Source organism: Corella eumyota, chromosome 7, assembly GCF_963082875.1.
Source record: "Corella eumyota chromosome 7, kaCorEumy4.1, whole genome shotgun sequence".
Lineage (NCBI taxonomy): Eukaryota > Metazoa > Chordata > Ascidiacea > Phlebobranchia > Corellidae > Corella > Corella eumyota.
The window spans coordinates 10252665-10274973 of NC_137496.1; the positions used below are offsets into that span (position 1 = coordinate 10252665).

General features: G+C 30.5%; 2 protein-coding genes across 2 annotated transcripts; one reads left to right on the top strand and one right to left on the bottom strand.

Annotated features, from left to right (window-relative positions):
* Positions 1-160: 160 nt before the first annotated feature.
* On the top strand, positions 161-6703 carry LOC145758914 (vacuolar protein sorting-associated protein 26B-like). The gene is made up of 7 exons (XM_082572607.1): positions 161-329; positions 726-880; positions 1170-1326; positions 3014-3178; positions 3539-3714; positions 4074-4216; positions 6157-6703. The coding sequence occupies exons 1-7, from the start codon at positions 265-267 to the stop codon at positions 6241-6243; spliced, it is 948 nt and encodes a 315-aa protein (XP_082428733.1). The 5' UTR covers positions 161-264; the 3' UTR covers positions 6244-6703.
* Positions 6704-16897: 10194 nt separating this feature from the next.
* Positions 16898-20455, bottom strand: LOC145759819 (beta-1,4-mannosylglycolipid beta-1,3-N-acetylglucosaminyltransferase brn-like). The gene is made up of 6 exons (XM_082573670.1): positions 20323-20455; positions 19334-19386; positions 18885-19007; positions 18249-18477; positions 17480-17930; positions 16898-17221 (listed from the first exon to the last, which is right to left on the bottom strand). The coding sequence occupies exons 1-6, from the start codon at positions 20406-20408 to the stop codon at positions 17021-17023; spliced, it is 1143 nt and encodes a 380-aa protein (XP_082429796.1). The 5' UTR covers positions 20409-20455; the 3' UTR covers positions 16898-17020.
* Between the last annotated feature and the right edge of the window lie 1854 nt (positions 20456-22309).

Consider the following 22309-nt stretch of genomic DNA (forward strand, 5'->3'; position numbering starts at 1 on the left):
ATATCCCTTGCCAAAGTTAACTCAAGACTGGGTCAGAGTTACAAGTGTTACTCTATGTTTAAGCTGTAAAGTCGGTCTTTCAACATTGAGGATAAATAAATAAAAAACAACAAATTATGCATTTATTTTAATCAACTTTGTAATGTTAACAGATAGATAATTGTAATTTTAAAATTGTTAAATAAGATGACAAATTAGTTTTAATAATTCTGTCATCAAGAAAGAAGAAAAAAAACAATTAAATTAATCTAACATTTCAAAAAGATGAATTTCTTCGGATATGGGGCAGTTGAAGAAGTGGAAATTATACTTGATGGTTATGATAGAAGGTATAACTACCAATAAGTTTTTGAATTTAAAATTGCGAACACTTGCTACACCACCATGAGGTCGTGGGTTCAATCCCCAGTGATCTTATGCTGTAGCGCCCTTAAGTAAGGCGCTATAAACAGTATTAACTCCTGCTGAGCCAGCACTTAATCAGCAGCATAATTATCGGGCAATTATAGTCTATAATAACCCAAACTGCCACAGGCAACTCGCGACTGGGTCGAAGTAACTGATGTTTCTCTATGTTTAAGTCCCCCATTTAACTTTCCCACATCGAGGATAAAAATATATAAAAAAATATCAAGAATATATTGAAGATATATATTATTATAGCCTTTAAAAAATGTTTAATTTGTTTGCGATATTTAAAAAAAATTTCCTTTTTTTGTTTGCAGAAAAAAAGTAAATCACGCAGTGAATGAAAATAAGACGGCAGAGTTGTGTGTTTATTATGATGGAGAGAATGTATCGGGTGCTGTAAGTGTTACTTTAAAATCTGGGACTAAGTTGGAACACAAGGGTATTAGAATTGAGCTTATTGGACAAATTGGTAAATATCAAATTTTCTTTTTAAATTTTCGGAATTTTTTTATTTATTTAATATGGTCGCAACTCACGACTTATATTTGAATGACTGTTGTAACGAAAAATGTGTGCCTTAAAACACAATTTTACTGACAATTGGACATCTTTTATTACCCCCTTTTACCCTAACCCTTGCTTTTGAAAATACCCACTTAACCTAAATTAAAATGTTGTTTTTGAAGTTTTGGTTTTCTGTAAATTGTTCATTTGAAGAAAGTTTTTTTAAATTTTTTTAATTTCTAATTTGATTTCAGATATATTCTATGACCGGGCAAACCAACATGACTTTACTTCACTCACCAAACAACTCGCTAGTCCTGGAGTTTTAAACCAAAGCAAAGTTTTCTCATTCGATTTCCCTCATGTCGAAAAACCCTATGAGTCATACTTCGGAAATAACGTTCGTTTAAGGTGATTGTTTTATTAGTAGTTATACTAGTCAATCTGCACCAATGCCACACAATTCACCCACGAGTCCTTAGTTCACAGATAGCTAAAACATACCAAAAAGTTTTGGGTTCAAGTCGTGCCAATGCAACACTATTTGCCCTTGAGCCCAGCTTTTACAGATAGCTCAAACACACCAAAAGGTTTGGGGTTTAAACCGCACCAATGCCACACTATTTGCCTCTGAGCCAAGCGTTTACGGATAGCTCAAACACACCAAAAGGTTTGGGGTTCGAGCCGCACCAATGCCACATTATTTGCCCTTGAGCCCGGCATTTTACAAATAGCTTAAACACATCAAAAGGTTTCGGGTGTAAACCGCACCAATGCCACACTATTTGCCTCTGAGCTAAGCGTTTACGGATAGCTCAAACACACCAAAAGGTTTGGGGTTCGAGCCGCGCCAATGCAACACTATTTGCCCTTGAGCCCAGCTTTTACAGATAGCTCAAACACACCGAAAGGTTTTGGGCTTAAACCGCACCAATACCACACTATTTGCCTCTGAGCCAAGCGTTTACGGATAGCTGAAACACACCAAAAGGTTTTGGGTTCAAGTCGCGCCAATGCAACACTATTTGCCCTTGAGCCCAGCTTTTCAGATAGCTCAAACACACCGAAAGGTTTTGGGTTTAAACCGCACCAATGCCACACTATTCGCCCTTAAGCCCGGCGTTTACGGATAGCTCAAACACACCAAAAGGTTTGGGGTTCGAGCCGCATCAATGCCACATTATTTGCCCTTGAGCCCGGCGTTTTACAAATAACTTAAACACATCAAAAGGTTTCGGGTTTGAGCCGCACCAATGCCACACTATTTGCCCTTGAAAAAATATAAAAAAATTTTAAAATTGGGTGAAAAATATTGCAATTTTTTTGTTAAATTATTGTTACAATTTTTTTCTTATTTCATACTTAATTTTGAATTATTTTTTTTATTTTTTTTTTTATTTGGAAAAAACTGTTTTGTTTGCGCTTTTAATCGGTGCTTATGTATGTTTACTGCAATAACTGTTAGTTAATTATTAACTAGGGCCGGTAGTTTCATAATTGCAATAACTTTATAACTAAGTATATGTAGTTAAAAGTTTAACTATATTTAAAGGGTGAATTTTGTTTTTTAACTAAATGTAATACATTTTTTTAAAGTTTATTATTCAAATTTCCTGATAAAAAAATAACCCTTTTTTATATTAAACCATTTTGTGTATAAATACTAACATACTAAATTTTTGTATTTATTTATTTTTGATGAGAGAAGGTCGACTTAACGACTTAAACATAGGGTAACATTTGTTGCCCCAAACCAGTCTTAAGTTGACTTTGCCAGTTTGGGATATTATTGATGATTTTTGCTAAATAATTAATCTGCTGATTGGTTTTTGGCTCAGCAGGAGTTTTTACCGTTTATAGCGCCGTACTCAAGGGCGCCACAGCATGAGAGCAGTGGGGATTAAACCCACCAGCACTTAATCAGCAGCATAATTAACAGGCAATTATAATCTTTGTAATATCCTAAACTGCCACAGGCAATTCGAGACTGGGTCGGAGTAGCTCATGTTAATCTATGTTAAGGTTACGCATTCGACCTTACCACATCGAGGATAAATATATATATATATACAAAAAAAAAAATTAATTTTTTTCTTAGATATTTTCTACGGGTAACAGTGGGCAGAAGACTAACGGATCTGACGAGGGAATTGGAATTTGTCGTCCATACTTTAAGTACCTACCCTGACACCAACAGTAGTTTGAAAATGGAAGTTGGAATCGAAGACTGTCTTCATATAGAGTTTGAATATAACAAACAAAAGTAAATATATATTTTTTTATACCACTAGGGGCATGGTGTAGTGTTTTTCTTTATCCTCGATGTGGAAAGGCCGACTTCACAACCTAAACATAGAGTAACATCAGTTACCCTGACCCAGTCTCAAGTTGACATTGGCAGTTTGGAACATTATATATTATAATTGCCCGATAATTATGCTGTTTTTTGGCACAGCATAAGTTGATGCCGTTTACAGCGCCTTACTCAAGCGCGTTACAACTTAAAAGCTGTGGGGATCGAACCCACGACCTCAGTTAGTAAAGTCCAGTGTACTACTACACTATACTGTCATAAATTTATTTAAAAAAATTTGATCGCAAAATTTTTTTTAAAAAAACTTAGATACCACCTTAAAGATGCCATCGTCGGAAAGATCTACTTCCTCCTCGTCAGAGTAAAGATCAAACACATGGAAGTCCACATTATTAAGAGAGAAACAACTGGGTCAGGGGTAAACACTTATCACGAAGACGACACGATTGCCAAGTTTGAAATCATGGACGGCGCCCCTGTTAAGGGTAAAAAATTTTTTTTTGTAATTACATTTTATTGTTAGGAAAACTATTGACAGTATGGTGTAGTGGTTAGAACACTTGGCTTCACTACATGAGGTCTTTGGTTTGATCCCATGCTGTAGTGCCCTTGAGTAATGTGCTATAAACCATATAGACTCCTGCCTAGTCAAAAACACAATCGGCAGCTTATTTATTGAGCATCTTTATTCAATAATATCACAAACTGGCAAAGGCAACTCGAGACTGGGTCGGGGTAACAAATGTTACTCTATGTTTAGGCTGTAAAGTCGACCTTTCCACATCAAGGATAATTAAATACAAAAAATTTATTTGAAAACCTAATTTTAAATGTTTTTTTGCAGGTGAATCGATTCCTATTCGTTTGTTCCTTGCTGGGTATGAGCTAACTCCCTCGATGCGGGAAGTCAACAAAAAATTTTCTGTCCGTTATTTCCTTAATCTTGTTTTAATCGACGAAGAAGATCGCAGATATTTTAAACAACAAGTGAGTATTTGTCTTTTTTTTAATCTTTCTGTTTTTTAATATTTAAAATGGCACTTTTCTGGAAAATCTACCAATTTCTACTAAACACAAAGTAGTACATGTTCAGGTAATTTTGGTAAGTAAAGGAAATTTGAAATTCCAAAAATATTCGAGAGATGTTGAAAGAAAAGTCTTCAACTGTCTTTTTTTTGGATAACTTCCTTACCAAATACTGTAAATAAATAATACACAAGGCAATGAGGTTTTGGGTTTGATTCCCACTGATTTTATGCTGTGAGTAGTAATTTGCTGTCAATTCAATCAAAAAACTTTTTGAAAAGTCTTATTAGGTTGGTTTGTTCTAGACTGAGCTGAGTTGCCTTTAGTTTGAGCTATCCAAGGTTGAGTTGTCTTTGAATTTTTGTTATCTATAGCTGTGTTATCTTTGAAAATTGGCTTTGAGTATTTTTCGTTCGAGTTTAAGTTATCTTTTGGTTAAGTTAATCTTTGGGTTAAGTTGTCCATATCTGAGTTGTCTTTGAGTTGTTTGAGGTTAAGTTGTCTTTGAGTTGTCCAGCGTTAAGTTGTCTTTGAGTTGTCCAGAGTTAAGAAGTTTTGAGTTGTCCAGAGTTAAGTTGTCTTTGAGTTGTCCAGAGTTAAGTTGTTTTTGAGTTGTCCAGCGTTAAGTTGTCTTTGAGTTGTCCAGAGTTAAGAAGTTTTGAGTTGTCCAGAGTTAATTTGTCTTTGAGTTGTCCAGAGTTAAGTTGTCTTTAAGTTGTCCAGAGTTAAGTTGTCTTTGAGTTGTCCAGCGTTAAGTTGTCTTTGAGTTGTCCAGAGTTAAGAAGTTTTGAGTTGTCCAGAGTTAAGTTGTCTTTAAGTTGTCCAGAGTTAAGTTGTTTTTGAGTTGTCCAGAGTTAAGTGGTCTTTGAGTTGTCCAGAGTTAAGTTGTCTTTGAGTTTTCCGGAGTTAATTTGTCTTTGAGTTTTCCGGAGTTAATTTGTCTTTGAGTTGTCTAGAGTTAAGTTGTCCAGAGTTAAGTTGTCTTTAAGTTGTCCAGAGTTAAGTGGTCTTTGAGTTGTCCAGAGTTAAGTTGTCTTTGAGTTGTGCAGAGTTAGTGTCTTTGAGTTGTCCAGAGTTAAGTTGTTATTGAGTTGTCCAGAGTTAAGTGGTCTTTGAGTTGTCCAGAGTTAAGTTGTCTTTGAGTTTTCCGGAGTTAATTTGTCTTTGAGTTGTCTAGAGTTAAGTTGTCTTTGAGTTGTCCAGAGTTAAGTTGCTTTTGAGTTGTCCAGAGTTAAGTTGTCTAGAGTTAAGTTGTCTTTGAGTTGTCCAGAGTTAAGTTGTCTTTGAGTTGTCCAGAGTTAAGTTGTCTTTGAGTTGTCCAGGGTTAAGTTGTCTTTAAGTTGTCCAGAGTTAAGTTGTCTTTGAGTTGTCCAGGGTTAAGTTGTCTTTAAGTTGTCCAGAGTTAAGTTGTCTTTGAGTTGTCCAGAGTTAAGTTGTCCAGAGATAAGTTGTTTTTGAGTTGTCCAGAGTTAAGTTGTTTTTTAGTTGTTTAGAGTTAAGTTGTTTTTGAGTTGTCCAGAGTCAAGTTGTTTTTGAGTTGTCTAGAGTTAAGTTGTTTTTGAGTTGTCCAGAGTCAAGTTGTCTTTGAATTGTCCAGAGTTAAGTTGTCTTTAAGTTGTCCAGAGTAAAGTTGTCTTTGAGTTGACTGGGGCTAAGTTGTCTTTGAGTTGTCCAGAGTTAAGTTGTCTTTGAGTTGAGTGGGGCTAAAGTGTCCTAAATTAAGTTGTCTTTGAGTTGTTCAGAGTTAAGTTGTCTTTAAGTTGTTCAGAGTTAAGTTGTCCAGAGTTAGGTTGTCCAAGATTTAGTTATCTTCTGATTATCTTTTTTTGGGGTTGTCTGGTTTAGGGTTAAAATAACATAAAACCCTTTTTTTATCTTATTTTTTTTTTTATTTCTTCAAGGAAATCATATTATGGAGAAAGGGTGACGTCCCTAGAAGACAAGTTTCTAAAGTGTTGGAAGACTCAACCCAACGCTTCGAAAAATAAATTTTAATTCTACAAATTAATTCTAAACTGAAGAAAAAATAAAAGTGGTGTAGGCTATAATACTTAGATTACTGGCATTTTACCAAAAATGACAGTTAGACATTTGTTATTAACCCCATTTTACTTTAAACCCCATTTTGGGGATTTCCCTTTAATCCCGCAAAAAAAAATTCGCTCCAAAATTTGGAAAATTTTGTTTTCGATGTTAATTCGGTAACATAGGCAAAAACCATTAAACGTAAGTACCAGCTTTAGACTGTATTTTCCAAAAGTTTATAAATTTGTAAATGCTTCAGTAACAAATAAAACCTGTTAGTTATTTTAATTCATTTTCAAAGGCAATTCTTAAAAAAAAAAATTTTTCTGTGTTGTTAGCAATTTAAAATGATTTAAAGGCATATTTTTGATTCTATATATTTCTTAATGATTTAAAAACTATGTTTTTTAATAATATTAAACAATTTTTGCAATAATGTTATAATAACATAAAAAAAAACAATATATTTAAGAAAAATAATCTTAGTATATTCATTTTTTTTTAATTTTATTGAATTTTTTTTATGCAGAATTATTATATATTTAAACGGTTTAAAAATTAGGAAAAAACAGTTAATATATTAAAAAAATTCTAGACTATTTAAATATGCATATAAATTTTTCAAAATTAGGAACAAAATCTAAAAAAGAATTCAAAATTTATTTTTATATATTCAGAACCTGAATTCGTGATTTTTTCGATTTAAAAATTTTTAAATTTTTTTTGTAATTGGCGTTTTTTTGTAAAGTGTTTAGCATCGTATATTATAATGTGCTTTTAAATTGCTTATATTTATTATTAAGTTTTGACACTTGTATCTGATCATTGAACATTATTCATCATTTTTGTTCATAAAATTTCATATTGTGACATTATTTAAGATTTTGTTTTTCTTAAAGTCTTTATTATCCTGGGATTTTTTTGGGGGAAAGAGTGTGCTGTTGTGACGTGTTTGAGCTATCTGTAAACGTTGGGTTCGAGGGTGAAAAATGTGGCATTAGTGCGGCTCGAACCCGAAACCTTTTGGTGTGTTTAAGCTATCCATAAACACTGGACTCAAGGGCGAATAGTGTGGCATTGGTGCGACTCGAACCAGAAACTTTTCGGTGTGTTTAAGCTATCTGTAAACGCCGGGCTTAAGGGGGAATAGTGTGGCTCGAACCCGAAACCATTTGGTGTGTTTAAGCTATCCATAAACACTGGGCTCAAGGGTGAATAGTGTGGCATTGGTGCGGCTCGAACCAGAAACCTTTTGACCCGCATACCACACTACAAAACTATTTTTGCCGAAATCTTAAAAAAAGTATAAGTACACCTACGGTCTTGGGTTCGATTCTTTGAGCTTTTGTTAGAATATAAAGCGAAGTTAATTAGTATACAATTTACCATGTAAACAATATTTTTAAAATTGGGCTTATGTACATATAAGCCCGCGTAAAAATACCACGATTTAGTATATACAACGATGAATTTGCATTTATTTTATTGGATTAAAATCTAATATGGTTTAAGATCTAATATTTCAGTAAAAACATCTTTAATTTTTTCGCTCTGACGTATTTTTAACAATTTAACGTAAGGGTGGATATTTAATTGGGTTTTAAAAGGTCTTATGCAATTAATTTTAATTAATAATTTACAATGAAAAAAGAAGAAATGGTATTTAGGGTTGATTTTTTTCGGTAGAAGACAGCAGTTTTAGCAAAAATAAATTTGTGAACAGACTATTAAAAAAAATTTAGTCATGTAAAGCGTGTTTTATTCTAAATTAACAAACAGTAAAACTTTAACAATTTTAGAAACCTAAGTTTTACTGTAAGCTTTGTAATATAAATTATTGCATTTTCCAATGGATAATGCTAACAGTCTTAGAGAGGCCCCCAAATGTCTAATCACCCAATTTATTTTGGCAATTTCGTTGGTCCTTGGGTTATACTTGGCAATAAATAAATATATATACATAATGTACCACACGAAATCCAGCACAAAGAAGCCTGCTATTTTTACTTTCCTAGCGACGCTTGTGTTACTTGGTTACGTTATTTGGGTAGAGCTATTTATTAACAGAGTCGTACATTTAAAGTTTTGTAAAATCCGCCAATTTTTGACCTTGTTTTTATTCAACCTAATCCGAACTACAATATATGTGGTGATCTGGCATAGAGAAAGGTTGCTAACAAAACGGAGCGCTAGAGCTAGCCCAGAGTCAAAGAAATCTCAAATCTTAAGCAATATTATTCTTGGAGGAATAATTTTAGTTCCTCTTGGTATAATTACTGTTCACTTATTGCAGAAGGAATGTAGCGGAAAAAAAAATGTCCAGCTTGCTATTATTTCAACATTGTACTTACTTAACAAAGTTTTCGAAATCCTGCTTTTACTACTGGTCCTACATCAAATATTGAAGCATAAAGCAACTGTTAAGTTCACTAGAAACCGTACTTCTGTGTTAGAAAGGGTGGTGGTTCAACTATGTATCAGCACAGCGATAGTCGTTTTTAACGACGTCGGTTTTTTACTTTTTGCTCTTCTCGCTCCTGAGTCTTTAATAGTAGTCACAAGCACCTTGAATCTTGCCTTTAACTTAATAGCATTGAATCTATCTTATAACGACTACAAGCAACAGTTTTGTCCGTGCCACAGCCATTGCTGCGTAAGATTCATCTACTCAAATACAACAGAAAGGCAAACTCGAGAACGAAACCCAAACCTAAGAAATGAAAATCAAGTCCCTTCAATAAATCAAAATATTCATTTAAAGCAACTGGAAATCAGGCCTAACAATCAGCCTGTCGTTGAAGAAACAATAAAGCCTTGTGATGTCACCAAATCTGGAGAAAGCCAAAATGACGTCAGTTTGGAATAGACTTGCTTGTTATTGTGACGTCATCAGTATATTTTTTTGGAACAAATTTAAAAAAAAAAATTCAGCCTGTTGTTGAAAAAACAATAAAGTCTTGTGACGTCACTAAATCTGAAGATAGTTGAAATGACGTCAGTTTGGAATAGACTTGCATGTTTTTGTGACGTCATCAGTATATTTTTTTGGAATAAATTTGAGAATAACAATTTTTTTTTTCGTCTAAAAAAAATAATTTTTTTGTTTATAAAAAATTATTAAGAATAAGTTTAAATAATTGTATTATAATCGATTTTTTTGTAAATATCGTATATATAAATAAAAATAAAACTAAATAAAAACTAGATTTATTTGATAAATAAAATTTGGTTCGAAATTATTTGATTATTTTTAACATAAATTTTTATAAATAAAAAAAGATATGCATAAACATTAACTAAGAATATTACATATCTTCGAATAAACAAACAAGCATTTATATATACTATACACACAAAAACTAATATTTAACGCAGTTTTAAGTTGTTTATATCAGGATATAGATTATACCAAATTTTAAATTCCTAAAATTGATTTTTGATTTAAATTAAATAAACAAGCATTTAAATATGATAAACAATTTAAACCTTTTTTTTTAAATATGATTTTTAACTACTTATATTTTAAAATACATCATACCAAATTTTTAATGCTTAATATTGGACTTTAACTTTTAATCAACAAACAAGCATTTAAATATAATAAACAAACAAGAATTAATTTTTATTTCATTTTCAAGTTATAAATATTATAACATATAACTGACCAGAATTTAAAAATCTAATAACAATCATTAAATTTAAATAAACAAACACCTATTTATTAGTAATTAATGTCAAAAATTAAAATTTTAATTTATTTTTGAGTTACTAATATCATAATATACAATTGACAAAAATTTTAAAAATTAACAACAACCTTTAAATTTAAATAAAAAAACACTTATTAATTAGTGATTAGTGATAATTAAATGTTGTAAATAGGAGAATGAAAACATAATCTGATAATAAACAACATACTAAAATTTCAGATTTTTAAATTCTAAGGAACTAAAGATATCTTCTTTCAAAATTGGGACTAGAAAGAATAAAAATAATAATAATAAGTATAACTAGATTTATTTGATAAATAAAATATGGTTCGAAATTATTTGATTATTTTTAACATAAAATTTTATAAATAAAAAATATATGCATAAACATTAACTAAGAATATTACATACCTTTGATTTTTAATTTACAAACCAGCATTTAATATAACAAACAAATAAGAATTATTTTTTAATTATCTTCAAATTTTAAATATAATAAGATATAACCGACCAAAATTTAAAAACCTAATATCAATCTTTAAATTTGAATAAACAAACACCCATTAATTAGTAATTAGTGATGAAAATTTTAATTTTAATTCATTTTTGAGTTAGTAATATCATGATATACAATTGACCAAGATTTAAAAAGTTAATAACAACCCTTAAATTTTAATAAACAAACACCTATTAATTAGTAATTAGTGATAAAAATTAAAATTTTAATTCGTTTTTGAGTTACTAATATCATGATATACAATTGACCAAAATTTAAAAAGTTAATAACAACCTTTAAATTTTAATAAATAAACACTTATTAATTAGTAATTAATGATAATTAAATGTTGTAAATAGGAGAATGAAAACATAATCTGATAATAAACAACATACTAAAATTTCAGATTTTTAAATTCTAAGGAACTAAAGATATCTTCTTTCAAAATTGGGACTAGAAAGAATAAAAATAATAATAATAATAATAAAAATAATAATAAAAATAATAATAATAATAAGTATAATGACAATAACAATATGTTTCGAAATCTAAGATTTCGAACCATAATTAAATTGTAAAAATCTTGTGCCTAATTTTTATGAACTGAAAAAAGGTTTTATTTATTTTGAGTTGCGAATTAATACCAACGAAGTAGGCAAATTATTTGGCAATTTATTTGTTTATTTTCACAACAAATTAATCAGTTTCTCGAAATTTTCTTTTTTTCTCCCGTTTTAACTTAAATTGGGATGCCTGCAGTCTGTTATTTTTTGAGTTCATTGGCATATAACATACGAGGGTAAATAATAGGTTGACTTAATCTTCTAGTTCATCTTAAACTTGTTAAAAGACAGGCAAAGTGTCGTGATTTAATAGGGCGATATTGGACTATATTTATCGCATTTTCAGAAATAAATTAGTAAAAAAATTAGCAAGATTTAAAAAAATATAGTTCATTTTAAATTTTTTAAATAACTACTAATTTTTTTTTAAGTATTTAGTAGCACAGTTTTTAGTTGAATTTTAAAATCGTTAACCCGATTTTTTTGCTATAATTTTTTTCTTTGGTAAATGCTGATTTCCTCAATTTAAAAACATAGGCCGTTTATCAAGAGTCAAATACACCGAGCCTCAGTTTGTACAAATAAATAACTTGCAATTATTTGCCAATTTGACTGTCTGTAATAGTAAGAGAAGGTAGAAATTACAGAATCCATAGCTTAGCCAACGATGTTCATTGTTGCTTTTAGGAAAGTTTAGCTTAACTTTGATTATTTTTAACAAAGTTTTATGTTGTTATTATAGATGTTAATATCAGTGACTTTTTGAAATAAGTAATTCGACTCTACTCTAAAATGGATGTAAAAAATGCTTCTAATATGAGAATAATACAAGGTGAAATGAGTGATTTAAACCAGCAGATTGTTAATATACAACATCTTTTGAATAAAACAACGCAAAATGTAACATATGAAGGTCAAGCGTTAACAAATCGAACTTTTGATGGGATTTTAGCTGGAATATTACTAGTTGTGAGTTTCTACTTGTTCGTTGCGACTGTTTATTACAACGTAAAGCACTCACATCACAGCCTAAGATGGACCAATGTTCTTTGTACACTTGCAGTCTGTCTAATACTGTTCGAGTCTGCTTGGTTCCAACTAGAAATTCATCTAAATCAAGTTCACGACGCTTTGTGCATAGCGTATTCTGCTACCAATGTTGTGATGGCAACTACTAACAGAGTTGTAGTTTACGCCGTTTTCTGGATTCGACAGAGGTCTTTTTACAGAAAGTTTCCACTTGAAACGATAAGACAAGAAACTGTGGTGTGCTTTGGAAACGTACTTTTGATTGCTATTATAGTTTTTGCATGTATGCAGATTGTAGCGCTTGGAATGATACCGATATATGGAAACCCAACTGGCTGCGCGACCGGCAAGAGCTCAGATTTTCTACAAGCTTTTGTACCGATCGTGTTTGGAATTATTGCCCTATTTCAAATTCTGTTGTTAGGACCGGTTCTATACCCACTTATTCGTCATATCCACGCAAAGAAAACAGGGCGTACAACGAGGCTAGAATCTATAGCAATTCGGTTAATCATTTGCACAACAGTTTACTTAATTACTGATGTAGTCTTCCTTGCTTTATCAGTACATGAACCTATTGGTGCCTCGTTCAGTCTTTTAGCGATATGTTTTGCTTTTAATACTACTATCAATGTGTCTTTAATGCTGTTATCTTTTCACGATTATAAGCTTAGGATTGTACCCTTTTTAAGACCAATTGCAGAAGAAGCGCCAATAATTATACCGAGTAATAAGATTCAGTTAAAAAGTATTTCTGGTGGGGTCTAATTTTTTTTTTTGTGTTTTTGTAATTTTAATTTAAATTTTTAAGGCAGATATTTGTTTTTTTGTTGATTAAAAATTTTATTGTTTTTTGTACATGATTTAATAATTTAGACAAATTTTTTTTTGCCCAAAAAATCATATTTTTATTTCTTATTTTAAATAATTTTAAGTCTAATTTTATTTTAAAGCATTTTTAATTTTTCCTTTTTTTGCTTTCAAAAAATGTCGCAAAAAGCGACTTTTCGAAAATTGCCAAAAATATTTATTTGTTCAAGTGTCAACTATGCGAAGTTAAGCCTTCTGTGTTTATATAAAACCAAAACGGTTCTATTTTCGCATATTATTCTTAAAATTAAAGTAGCAATCACGTTCTTACTGCGTTTTCTATTCAAATGAACGAATTATGTTTTATTATTATAATGAATAATAATAAAACAAAAAAAAAATTTGAAAAATTTTTTAAAGATTTTTTTTTAGGTTAAAATTTAAAATCTGTTTTTAATTTTTTTAATTAATATTTTAGTGTTTTTTGCGGTTTTATTTTTCAAGAAAAATCAACAAAAAATCATGTTTTGTTTGTTGGGAGTTCAATATTGTACAACAAATAGATTATTAATCAAAATTTCAAAATTCTAAAATTTTTAATCCAGTAAATTAAAAGTAAAGTTCATGTTAATTTAACATTTATTTTAAGAACTTACTTTAAAAAACTCAAAATTTAAACTTCAAAATTGACATTAAAAGTTCAATAAATGCGTTTTTAAATTGTTAAATAATGTATTTCAAAAAAAATGTTTTGCGATTTTTTTTATAAAATTTATTTTAAAAAAAATTAGGGATTTTTAATTTTAATTGATATTCATAAATTATGAATAGTAATTGATTTGAATCTGCTAATATATAGGCATCTAAAAGGGATTATGCTAAATTTATTAGGCTAATTACCGATAATAAATGAATTATTAAACAAAAATATTTATGACTATTTAAAAATGTATCAATCCACCAAAAATTTTTCAATAATTAAATTTGTTTTCCGTATTTTAAAAAAAAAAATTGATGAAATCATAGACATTAGTGCTCAGCGACATTTAGTATTCATCTTGTTTGTTAAACAGATTAAGGCGAAAAATTCACTAATATCAGAGAGTGAAAGAACCTTGTTTCAAGGTTGTTAGACCTAATTGTACAACTTCGTGTTAGAATTGGGCTCAACAAACCTCGTCCCTCGACATTCGGTCAATTAAGTCGAAACCTGATCACGTAATTGCGGAAATTGAAGCCCGATAACAATCTCAAAACTCCGGTCAAATATTTCACGTGCACATCTTTTTATTTATATTTATGTAAAAAACTTATGCTGTTAAGTATCAAAATTCGACAAAGTTAGGTTTAGGTTTCAGTTGAATGTAAAGTTTGTTTTTAATTGGTTAGGATAATATGTTTATTCTAAAGCGATAATATATATAGATTATTTTAAGTTAAACTTTAAAAAATTTAGTGTTTAGTTATATTCAGTAAATAAAATAGTTAGTAGAAAATAAGTAAAAAAACGTAGAAATTTGGTTAGTTAACATTTTACTATGTTCATATTAGTTTGCCATTTTTTGGGGGTATTAATTTTAATTTTTACAAAATAAACAAAAGTTAAACCATTTTCTCCTTAAATTTTAGAGTTTAAATAATTAACGCAATTCAGATACAGTTTCTTAAGTGCAATATTATGTAACGTCTGTACATGGATTAACTTGAGACAATAATTTATGAGCTTTCTGATTTTGTTTCATTTTTCTATCACAGTCAAAGTTTGAATCGTTTTTTTTTACAAGCCTGAACTATAAATTCTTAGTTTTAGTATTCTTAATACGGTATTTATTTTAGTAGTTTTATTTATAACTTACAGTTATTTAGTTTTTTTTTTATATATATATTTATCCTTGATGTGGGAAGGTCGCGACCTTAACATAGAGTAACATTTGTTACCCCGACTCAGTCTCGAGTTGCCTGTGGCAGTTTGGGATATTATATAGTTTATGTGTTGGCTCAGCGGAAGTTTATACCGTTTATAACGCCCTACTTAAGGATGCTACAGCATGAGAGCAGTGGGGATTGAACCTACGACCCTATGGTTGTGTAGCAAGTGTTCTTATCACTACACCACGCTGCCGGTATTTATTTGTAATAGTTTTATTTTAAACAGGTTTTTAAAATAGCAGATTTGATTGTAATGTTATTTTATTTTTTAGATTATGTTTATTTGTTTCATATGATAATGAAAACAAACAAAACAATTCTAAGCAACGATTTAAGTAATTTTGATCTTTACAGTTCGGGTCATTATAATTTTAACGAAAATATAAGTTTAGAAAATCAGTCTCAAAGTACCGAAATGATGAATAGTAACTACACATTTGAGAATAATAATTTTACATTTGAAGAAATTGAAATCCCTTTATATGACGAAAATAACGTTACTGATGATTTTTCGTCGAATTTCGAAACCAATAATCTTACTGACCTACAGAAGAAAATTGATATTATTCTACTTGGATTCCTGTTATGTTTTTCATTATATTTAGTAGTTGCTACCGCTGCTTACAACCTTCGAAAAGCAAACGGACTGCACAAACTTACGGACCGTCTCTGTTTTGCTATAGCTGTGCCGCTGTTATGTCGTTCAGTGTGGCTCTGGTTCGATTTGTACATGACAGACCCTTCATCGACGTGGTGTATTGCTTATTCTGCTGTAAATGTTAGCTTAGCAAGCCTAGATACAATTCTAATTAACGTTGTGCTATGGTTAAGACAACGGTCGTTTTATAGCTCGCCACAACTGGCGCACTTGAGCTCTCCTCATCTGAAGACATTCAGTAAGGTGGTATGGGTTGGGATTGTGGTCTGCCCTATCGTTCAAACTGGATTTTTAGTTGCTTTACCTATTTCTTCAGACGGAAAGTCGTGTATTACAGGAAAAGTTTCTGATATGATCGGCGTTATGATTCCAGTAGTGCACTCTATCACCGCCTCGTGGCAGGTCGTGCTTTTATTTCTTGTACTTTATCCTCTAATTAAACACAACCGAAAGAACAGGACAGCAATTAACGATTTAAGTCGAATTATTTTTCGGTTAAACGCCTGTACCTGGGTATGTGTTTCGACTGATTTTATAATTCTTGTGCTAACAATTTTAAACCCGTTTATGGTATCGTTTAATTTTGTCGCCATTTGTTTTTGCTATAACACAATTATTAATTTAGTTAGCTTACTTTTATCGTTTGCAGACTGGAGTACTAGACTGCTTCCAGTTTCGTTGTTTCAAAAAGTAAATAATTTTAATTCTTTGGCAACATCGACCGTTTAAAGTGCCTACCCATTTATTAAATACAAAAAGTGTCTACCAATTAAAACAGTGTTTACCCTTAGCTCATGATATAAAAGAGGCGCTTACCCATAAAAAAGTGCTTACCCTCTATTAATGTTTTAATGGTTTTAAAAAAAGTGCTTACTGTTTATTTATGTTTTTAGAGCGCTTACTCTTTTAAAAGTGCTTACCAGACATTTATAGTTTAAAAAAAGTGCTTAGCTATAATAAAAAAAGTGCTTACCTATAATAAAAAAGTGCTTACCCTCTATTAATGTATTAAGGGTTTTTAAAAAGTGCTTACTGTTTGTTTACGTTTTTGGATGGCTTACTCATTTAAAAGTGCTTACCCAACATTTATAGTTTAAAAAAGTGCTTACCCTTCAAAAAGTGCTTACCTTTTATTTATAGTTAATAAAAGTGGTTACCCATTACCTATGATTTAAAAAATGATTTTTTGTTATGATTTTCTCGTTTAATAATTGTCAATTAACGATTTAGCAAATTTTAACACTAATCGAAACAGAATGAAGTTGAACACTGTAAAATAAAAGAAAATACTCAAAAAAAGAAACTTTTTGCATATAATTGCATCGAATAATAACTAAGAATTAAACATGCCATATAAATACACGTAAATAAAATTTTAAACATTTGGAATAGTTGAATTTTAACCACTTTAAAACTTGCCGCAAGATAATGCTGCAGAGCACCAATTTATAATTTCAAAATTTCGTAATTTTAGTTCACTAAAAATCAACACTTTTTTGAAGAATAACTAAAGCAAAATAATGCCCATGACGTCACAACGCTTCTTTATGACGCAAAGCAAACGTCATGCTGGGTAAAATCGACCCCCAAGCTGTCGTACACCAAATGTAACTTTTTTTCAACGTCGACCAGTCTCGAGAAAAAATATTGCTTAAAATTCCCGAAAAGATGTTTCATGAGCACATTGTGTGTATTATCTCGATCGTAATACAAGTCTGTGTTACTTCGAAATGCATGTGGGGCACCCTATAATAAAACAGAAGGTTAATATATTAAAAAGGTCATTTTTAAGGTAATGGTAGTAGTAATACTTTTGACTTTTTTGCATAGAGTCCTGGGTTCGATTCCCACTGCTTTATGCTGTAGTGCCATTATGTTAGCCGCTATAAACACTTTAAACTCTTGCCAAGCACAAAAAAACTTAGCTGCTATATAAAAAGCCCTGGGTTCAATCCCTATTTTTGCCAGTTTTTATTTCAAAGTGTTTAAATTATCACAACTTACCATAATATCAACTTCCTTGTTTTTTAAACGAAGTCTCATAAAACCTGTTATCCAAACATCATCTAAGTACAAAAAATCGGTTTTTCTTGAAACTTTAAATAACTCAGAAACCATTCTATTAGAAGCAGAATACATTCCGCCTCTACAGTAAGCAGGGAAAGTCTTGTTTGGGTATTTTTCATAGGAAAGATAAAATTTACTGTTTTTTTGTCTGTCTGGCATATCGTCTTTTTTATAAGCATATATACAAACCAAAGGTAATTTTTCTGGGCATGGTATATCAGTTTCTGTAGGCTTGATCGACCCAACAGGATCCACTAGTGAATTAATATACGTCAGAATATTGATGACGTGTAAAACAACGTCATCATCTAGCGAGGAATAGATCCAATCAGAAGGAAGGTTGTCTGACGACCACTGCATGCTTGCAAGGACTTTTAAAGGGACGGATCTAAAACAAAAATTTTTTTGTAATTTTGGGATATATTAGTAGTTTTGTGTAGTAGTCAGAACACTTGACTTCACTACATGAGGTCCAGGGTTCGATTCCCACTGCTTCCATGCTGTTTTTTTTATAAGAAAGAATTTAAAAACGGTATGAACTATTGCCAGGCCAAAAACCAATCAGCAGATAAATTTTTTGCTGATTATAATCAATAATATTGCAAAACTGCTAAAGTCAACTTAAGACTGGGTCGGAGTAACAAATGTTGCTCTATGTTTAGGCTGTGAAGTTAACCTTCCCAAATTGAGGATAAATAAAACTTACTTTGCCGATTCTTCAATATCAACTTGCAAAATATCCCCATATTTTTCGCTCTCCAACTTTATCGCTTCTTCTTCTTCTTCCGTAGGGGATTTCCCGACAACGAAAACAACCTCGAATCTGATTCCGTCTAGAAGCTTAACAGCGCCCCAAGTGGCCCGAATAACGTCCCTTCGTTTTTTATTTGAAATCGAACTTTTGACGAAATTTGCGATCGACCATTTGGGTTTTTCTTAAAAAAATTAAAAAAAATTAAAATAAATTTTTTGTAATATTTTTGATTGTTTAAAAAAATATTACAAATTAAATTTTATTGGCATTTGGGTTTAGGTAGTATATTTATTCAATGGAATTAATTATTCTTAATTTTTTTTTTTTTTTAATTTTTTTTTTCTAAATTTTTTTTTTATATTACGTAAGGATTATTGTTTGTTAATATTTCTTTTTTTGTTCGTATTCAAGGGTATGCTTAAATGATTTTGAATACAAAAAAACATTAAAACTTTATTCCCTATCTAAAGTTTATTTAAGACATTATTTTCAGATTAAGAAAAATGTTTAGTAAACGATTTTTCATCTAAAGTCATTATTTAAAAACAACACACTACAAAACTATATGTAAAAGAGCTCATTTATTACCCTTGAACTTTTCACAGTGTTTGACTTTGACTTTATCAATATTTATTTTGGGTTCAATTTTAAATCTTGCCAACGGTCGTTCTTGTAAAGTGTTTTGAAAAAAATGTCCCTTCAAGGTAAAATCTGTAAAAAAAATAAAACTTTATTTATTATTTAACTAACGGCATGGTGTAGTAGTTAAAACACTTGGCTTTATAATATGAGGTCCTGGGTTCGATCCCCACTGCTTTCGTGCTGTAGCGCCCTTAAGCAAGGCGCTATTAATCGTAAAAACCCGCTAAACCAATCAGCAGATTTTTTGTCTGGCAACTATAATCAACAGTATTCCAAACTGTCAAAGTCAACTTAAGACTGGGTAAGGGTAACAAATGTTATTCTATGTTTAGGCTGTAAAGTCAACCTTTCCACATTAAGGATAAAATATGTACCAAAAAATAATAACAATTTACCGGGTGAACTAGTTTTTTGATTGTTTCGATTTTCAGGAATTTGACAAACGGATCTAAAATAAAATAAAAAATTATTACAAAAATATCTATTTAAACGTATAAGTTGAATTACATTTGTCTGAAAACGCCAATTTACCAATAGTTAGACACTTTATTTAAAAATGTTTTTCAGAAATTCGCAAAAAAATTGTCCTATGCCATTAATAATTTAAATCAGAACCATTTCTATTCATGAATTTTTTATAAACGGTTAGCATGTCAATTTTATAATATGTACATGTTTTTAATGTATTGAAACGTAAGATTATATTTGAAATACATACACATGTGCTTTGATACCATATGTAATATAATTTATAAAGAGGTTTTGTTTTATAATTCTCTAAAATTTAAACTAAGTTAAACTAACTAGTGAGTACAATATATATTACCGGCAGCATGGTGTAGTGGTAAGAACACTTGCTACACCACACATGAGGTCGTTTGCTCAATCCCACTGTTCTCATGCTGTAAACAGTATGCACTCCTGCTGAGCCAGCACTTAATCACCAGCATAATTATCGGGCAATTATAATCTATAATATCCCAAACTGTCAAAGGCAACTCGAGACTGGGTCGAAGTAACTGATGTTACTCTACGTTTAAGTCGTGCATTCGACCTTCCCACATCAAGGATAAAGATATATACAAAAAAAATTTTTTTTTTTTGCTAATTATGTTTTATGTTAGGTAGAATATTTAAAGCTATGATTAATTAAATTAATGTTAACCCACGCGTTTAGTATGGTATTTCCACGGTATAATGTTAAACAATAAAACAATTAACCACACATAAGGGAAAGGAAGTTCTACACACCGCACTATTTTTAAATAATATAGTATACACCTTTTAACGTTGCAGTTCCTCTAATTAGGAATGCCGGTATTTATATATATATATATACTGTTCTTCAATATAGTGTATTATTATCACATAATTTACCGTTTACCTTTCAGCTATGAGTTGATTTTCGTTGCTGTCGATACTATCACCGACATTTATATCAACCTTTAGCCAAAATAAGGTACTGGCCATAAACAATACAGCTAATAAAATTCGAACCCTGTTTGGTACTTGCCTGCTATTTATTCTGCACTTATTTAAACTTAAACCCATTTTAAAACAGTTGTTTTGCTATAAAAAATACAGTTTTATTTAAATTATTAACGAATACAATTTAAATACAGTCATATTAAACTGCCTGATGCTTAATAAATGCAGAACCCCCTTAATAGAGCACTTCTTTTATATGCTGAGCTCTAATCCTGTGTTACTTTATTGCCTAAAAGTCTAGCATTACAATTCAATATGCTTAATAAATGTGACGTTAAATGCACTTGGGAATTCAATATAAAGAGAAAATTTTTGACACCCGTTTTAGTTTTAAAACCTTGTAAAAAAATGTATAGGTTTATTTGTATTTCCTTTTCAATAAACATACTAAAAAGGAATTCTACTTAAGCGGTTATACTACTAGTTGTATGTATACCTTAATAAATAATACATATCCTATTTGAAAACAAAAAACAGTCTTAAAATGTCTTAATCTTGTTTAGCCTAAAATATTAATCCTTAAGTGCAAATCAAATTAGGTATATATTAAAAATCTGCCATTTTTTGCAAACTGTTTAAAAAACTGACTGTTATTGTTTAAGCTAAGAACAAAATTACAAATGACAGTCTAGCTTTTAAAGGCACCTATGCGTTCCATACTTCTATATTTCAACGAAATTTTTAAAGTTTTTTTTAGCTAGGGCTCTACACAATTACTTTTTGTATTATTTTGCGGTTTAAACATAAACTATGCTTTTTTAAAAATAAATATACAGTTTCAGTTTCGAAATCAATATTTTTACAGCGGGTTACTAAAATTTTTTTTTTTACTGCTTAAAGAAAACAGTTTAAGCTCATTCTTGCAGAACGTTATGCACCAGTTAACTACTCCTATCTTTATGGCCCTAAAGACGAATTCTGTTGTGAAATACCACAATGCCTTGTGAAATTTATTTAATATTTACGATTTCTAGAAAAAAGTAATTCTAAAGGTGCTAAATCGATACATTCATTTGCACTTTAAAAAATATTAAATAAAAAAGGGAGGCGGTCGTTTTAAAAGGGCTTTGTGGGTATTTTAATATAATCCTGGCATAAAACCATGTTATAACAACAAAGATACAAGGCATTATAAACTTTGGTTGGCTTAGCTAGAGCTAGCTGGACAAGTCTACGACATTTATATATATATATATTTTTTTTTTATAATTACTTATTCTCGATGCGGGAAGGTCGACTTCACGACCTTAAAATAAAGTAACATTTCGAGATGCCTATGGCAATTTAGAATAATATAGATTACAATAACTGAGTTAAACATATAATTAAACTTTATGACAACGATATGTTTTAACTGAAATATATAATAAACATACAATCTTTTTTTATAGTCGAAGTATTCGATTGCTATCTGAGATAAACTGATTTTAATCAACAACACATTGTACACCTTAATTTAATAGCATACTAAAAATCACTTTCACATAGCTTGTTAATGTTAATAATACGACTTTACTAAACAACAGCGCTAAAAACGCATTTGCTTTTATTTTCTCTACAACAAGCTTTGAAAAGTCCTAACAGCACTTAACTTAAGTTGTCGATTGCCTTTACCAGCTGTTGTGTATGTTCAAATTATTTTATTATTATTAGTTGGATTTTATTTTTGTTGTATATATCTTTATCTTCGATGTGGGAAGGTCAAATGCGCGACTTAAACATAGAGTAACAACTGTTACTTCGAACCCAGTTTTGAGGAATGCCAGTCACTTCGGCCCCCGGACACTTCGGCCAAATTTTTTTTTTAAAACAGCGGGGATTTTGCATTTTAATTACCGCGATAAATTTTATTTTCGCGTAGTTATATACAGCTTTTTAGACAA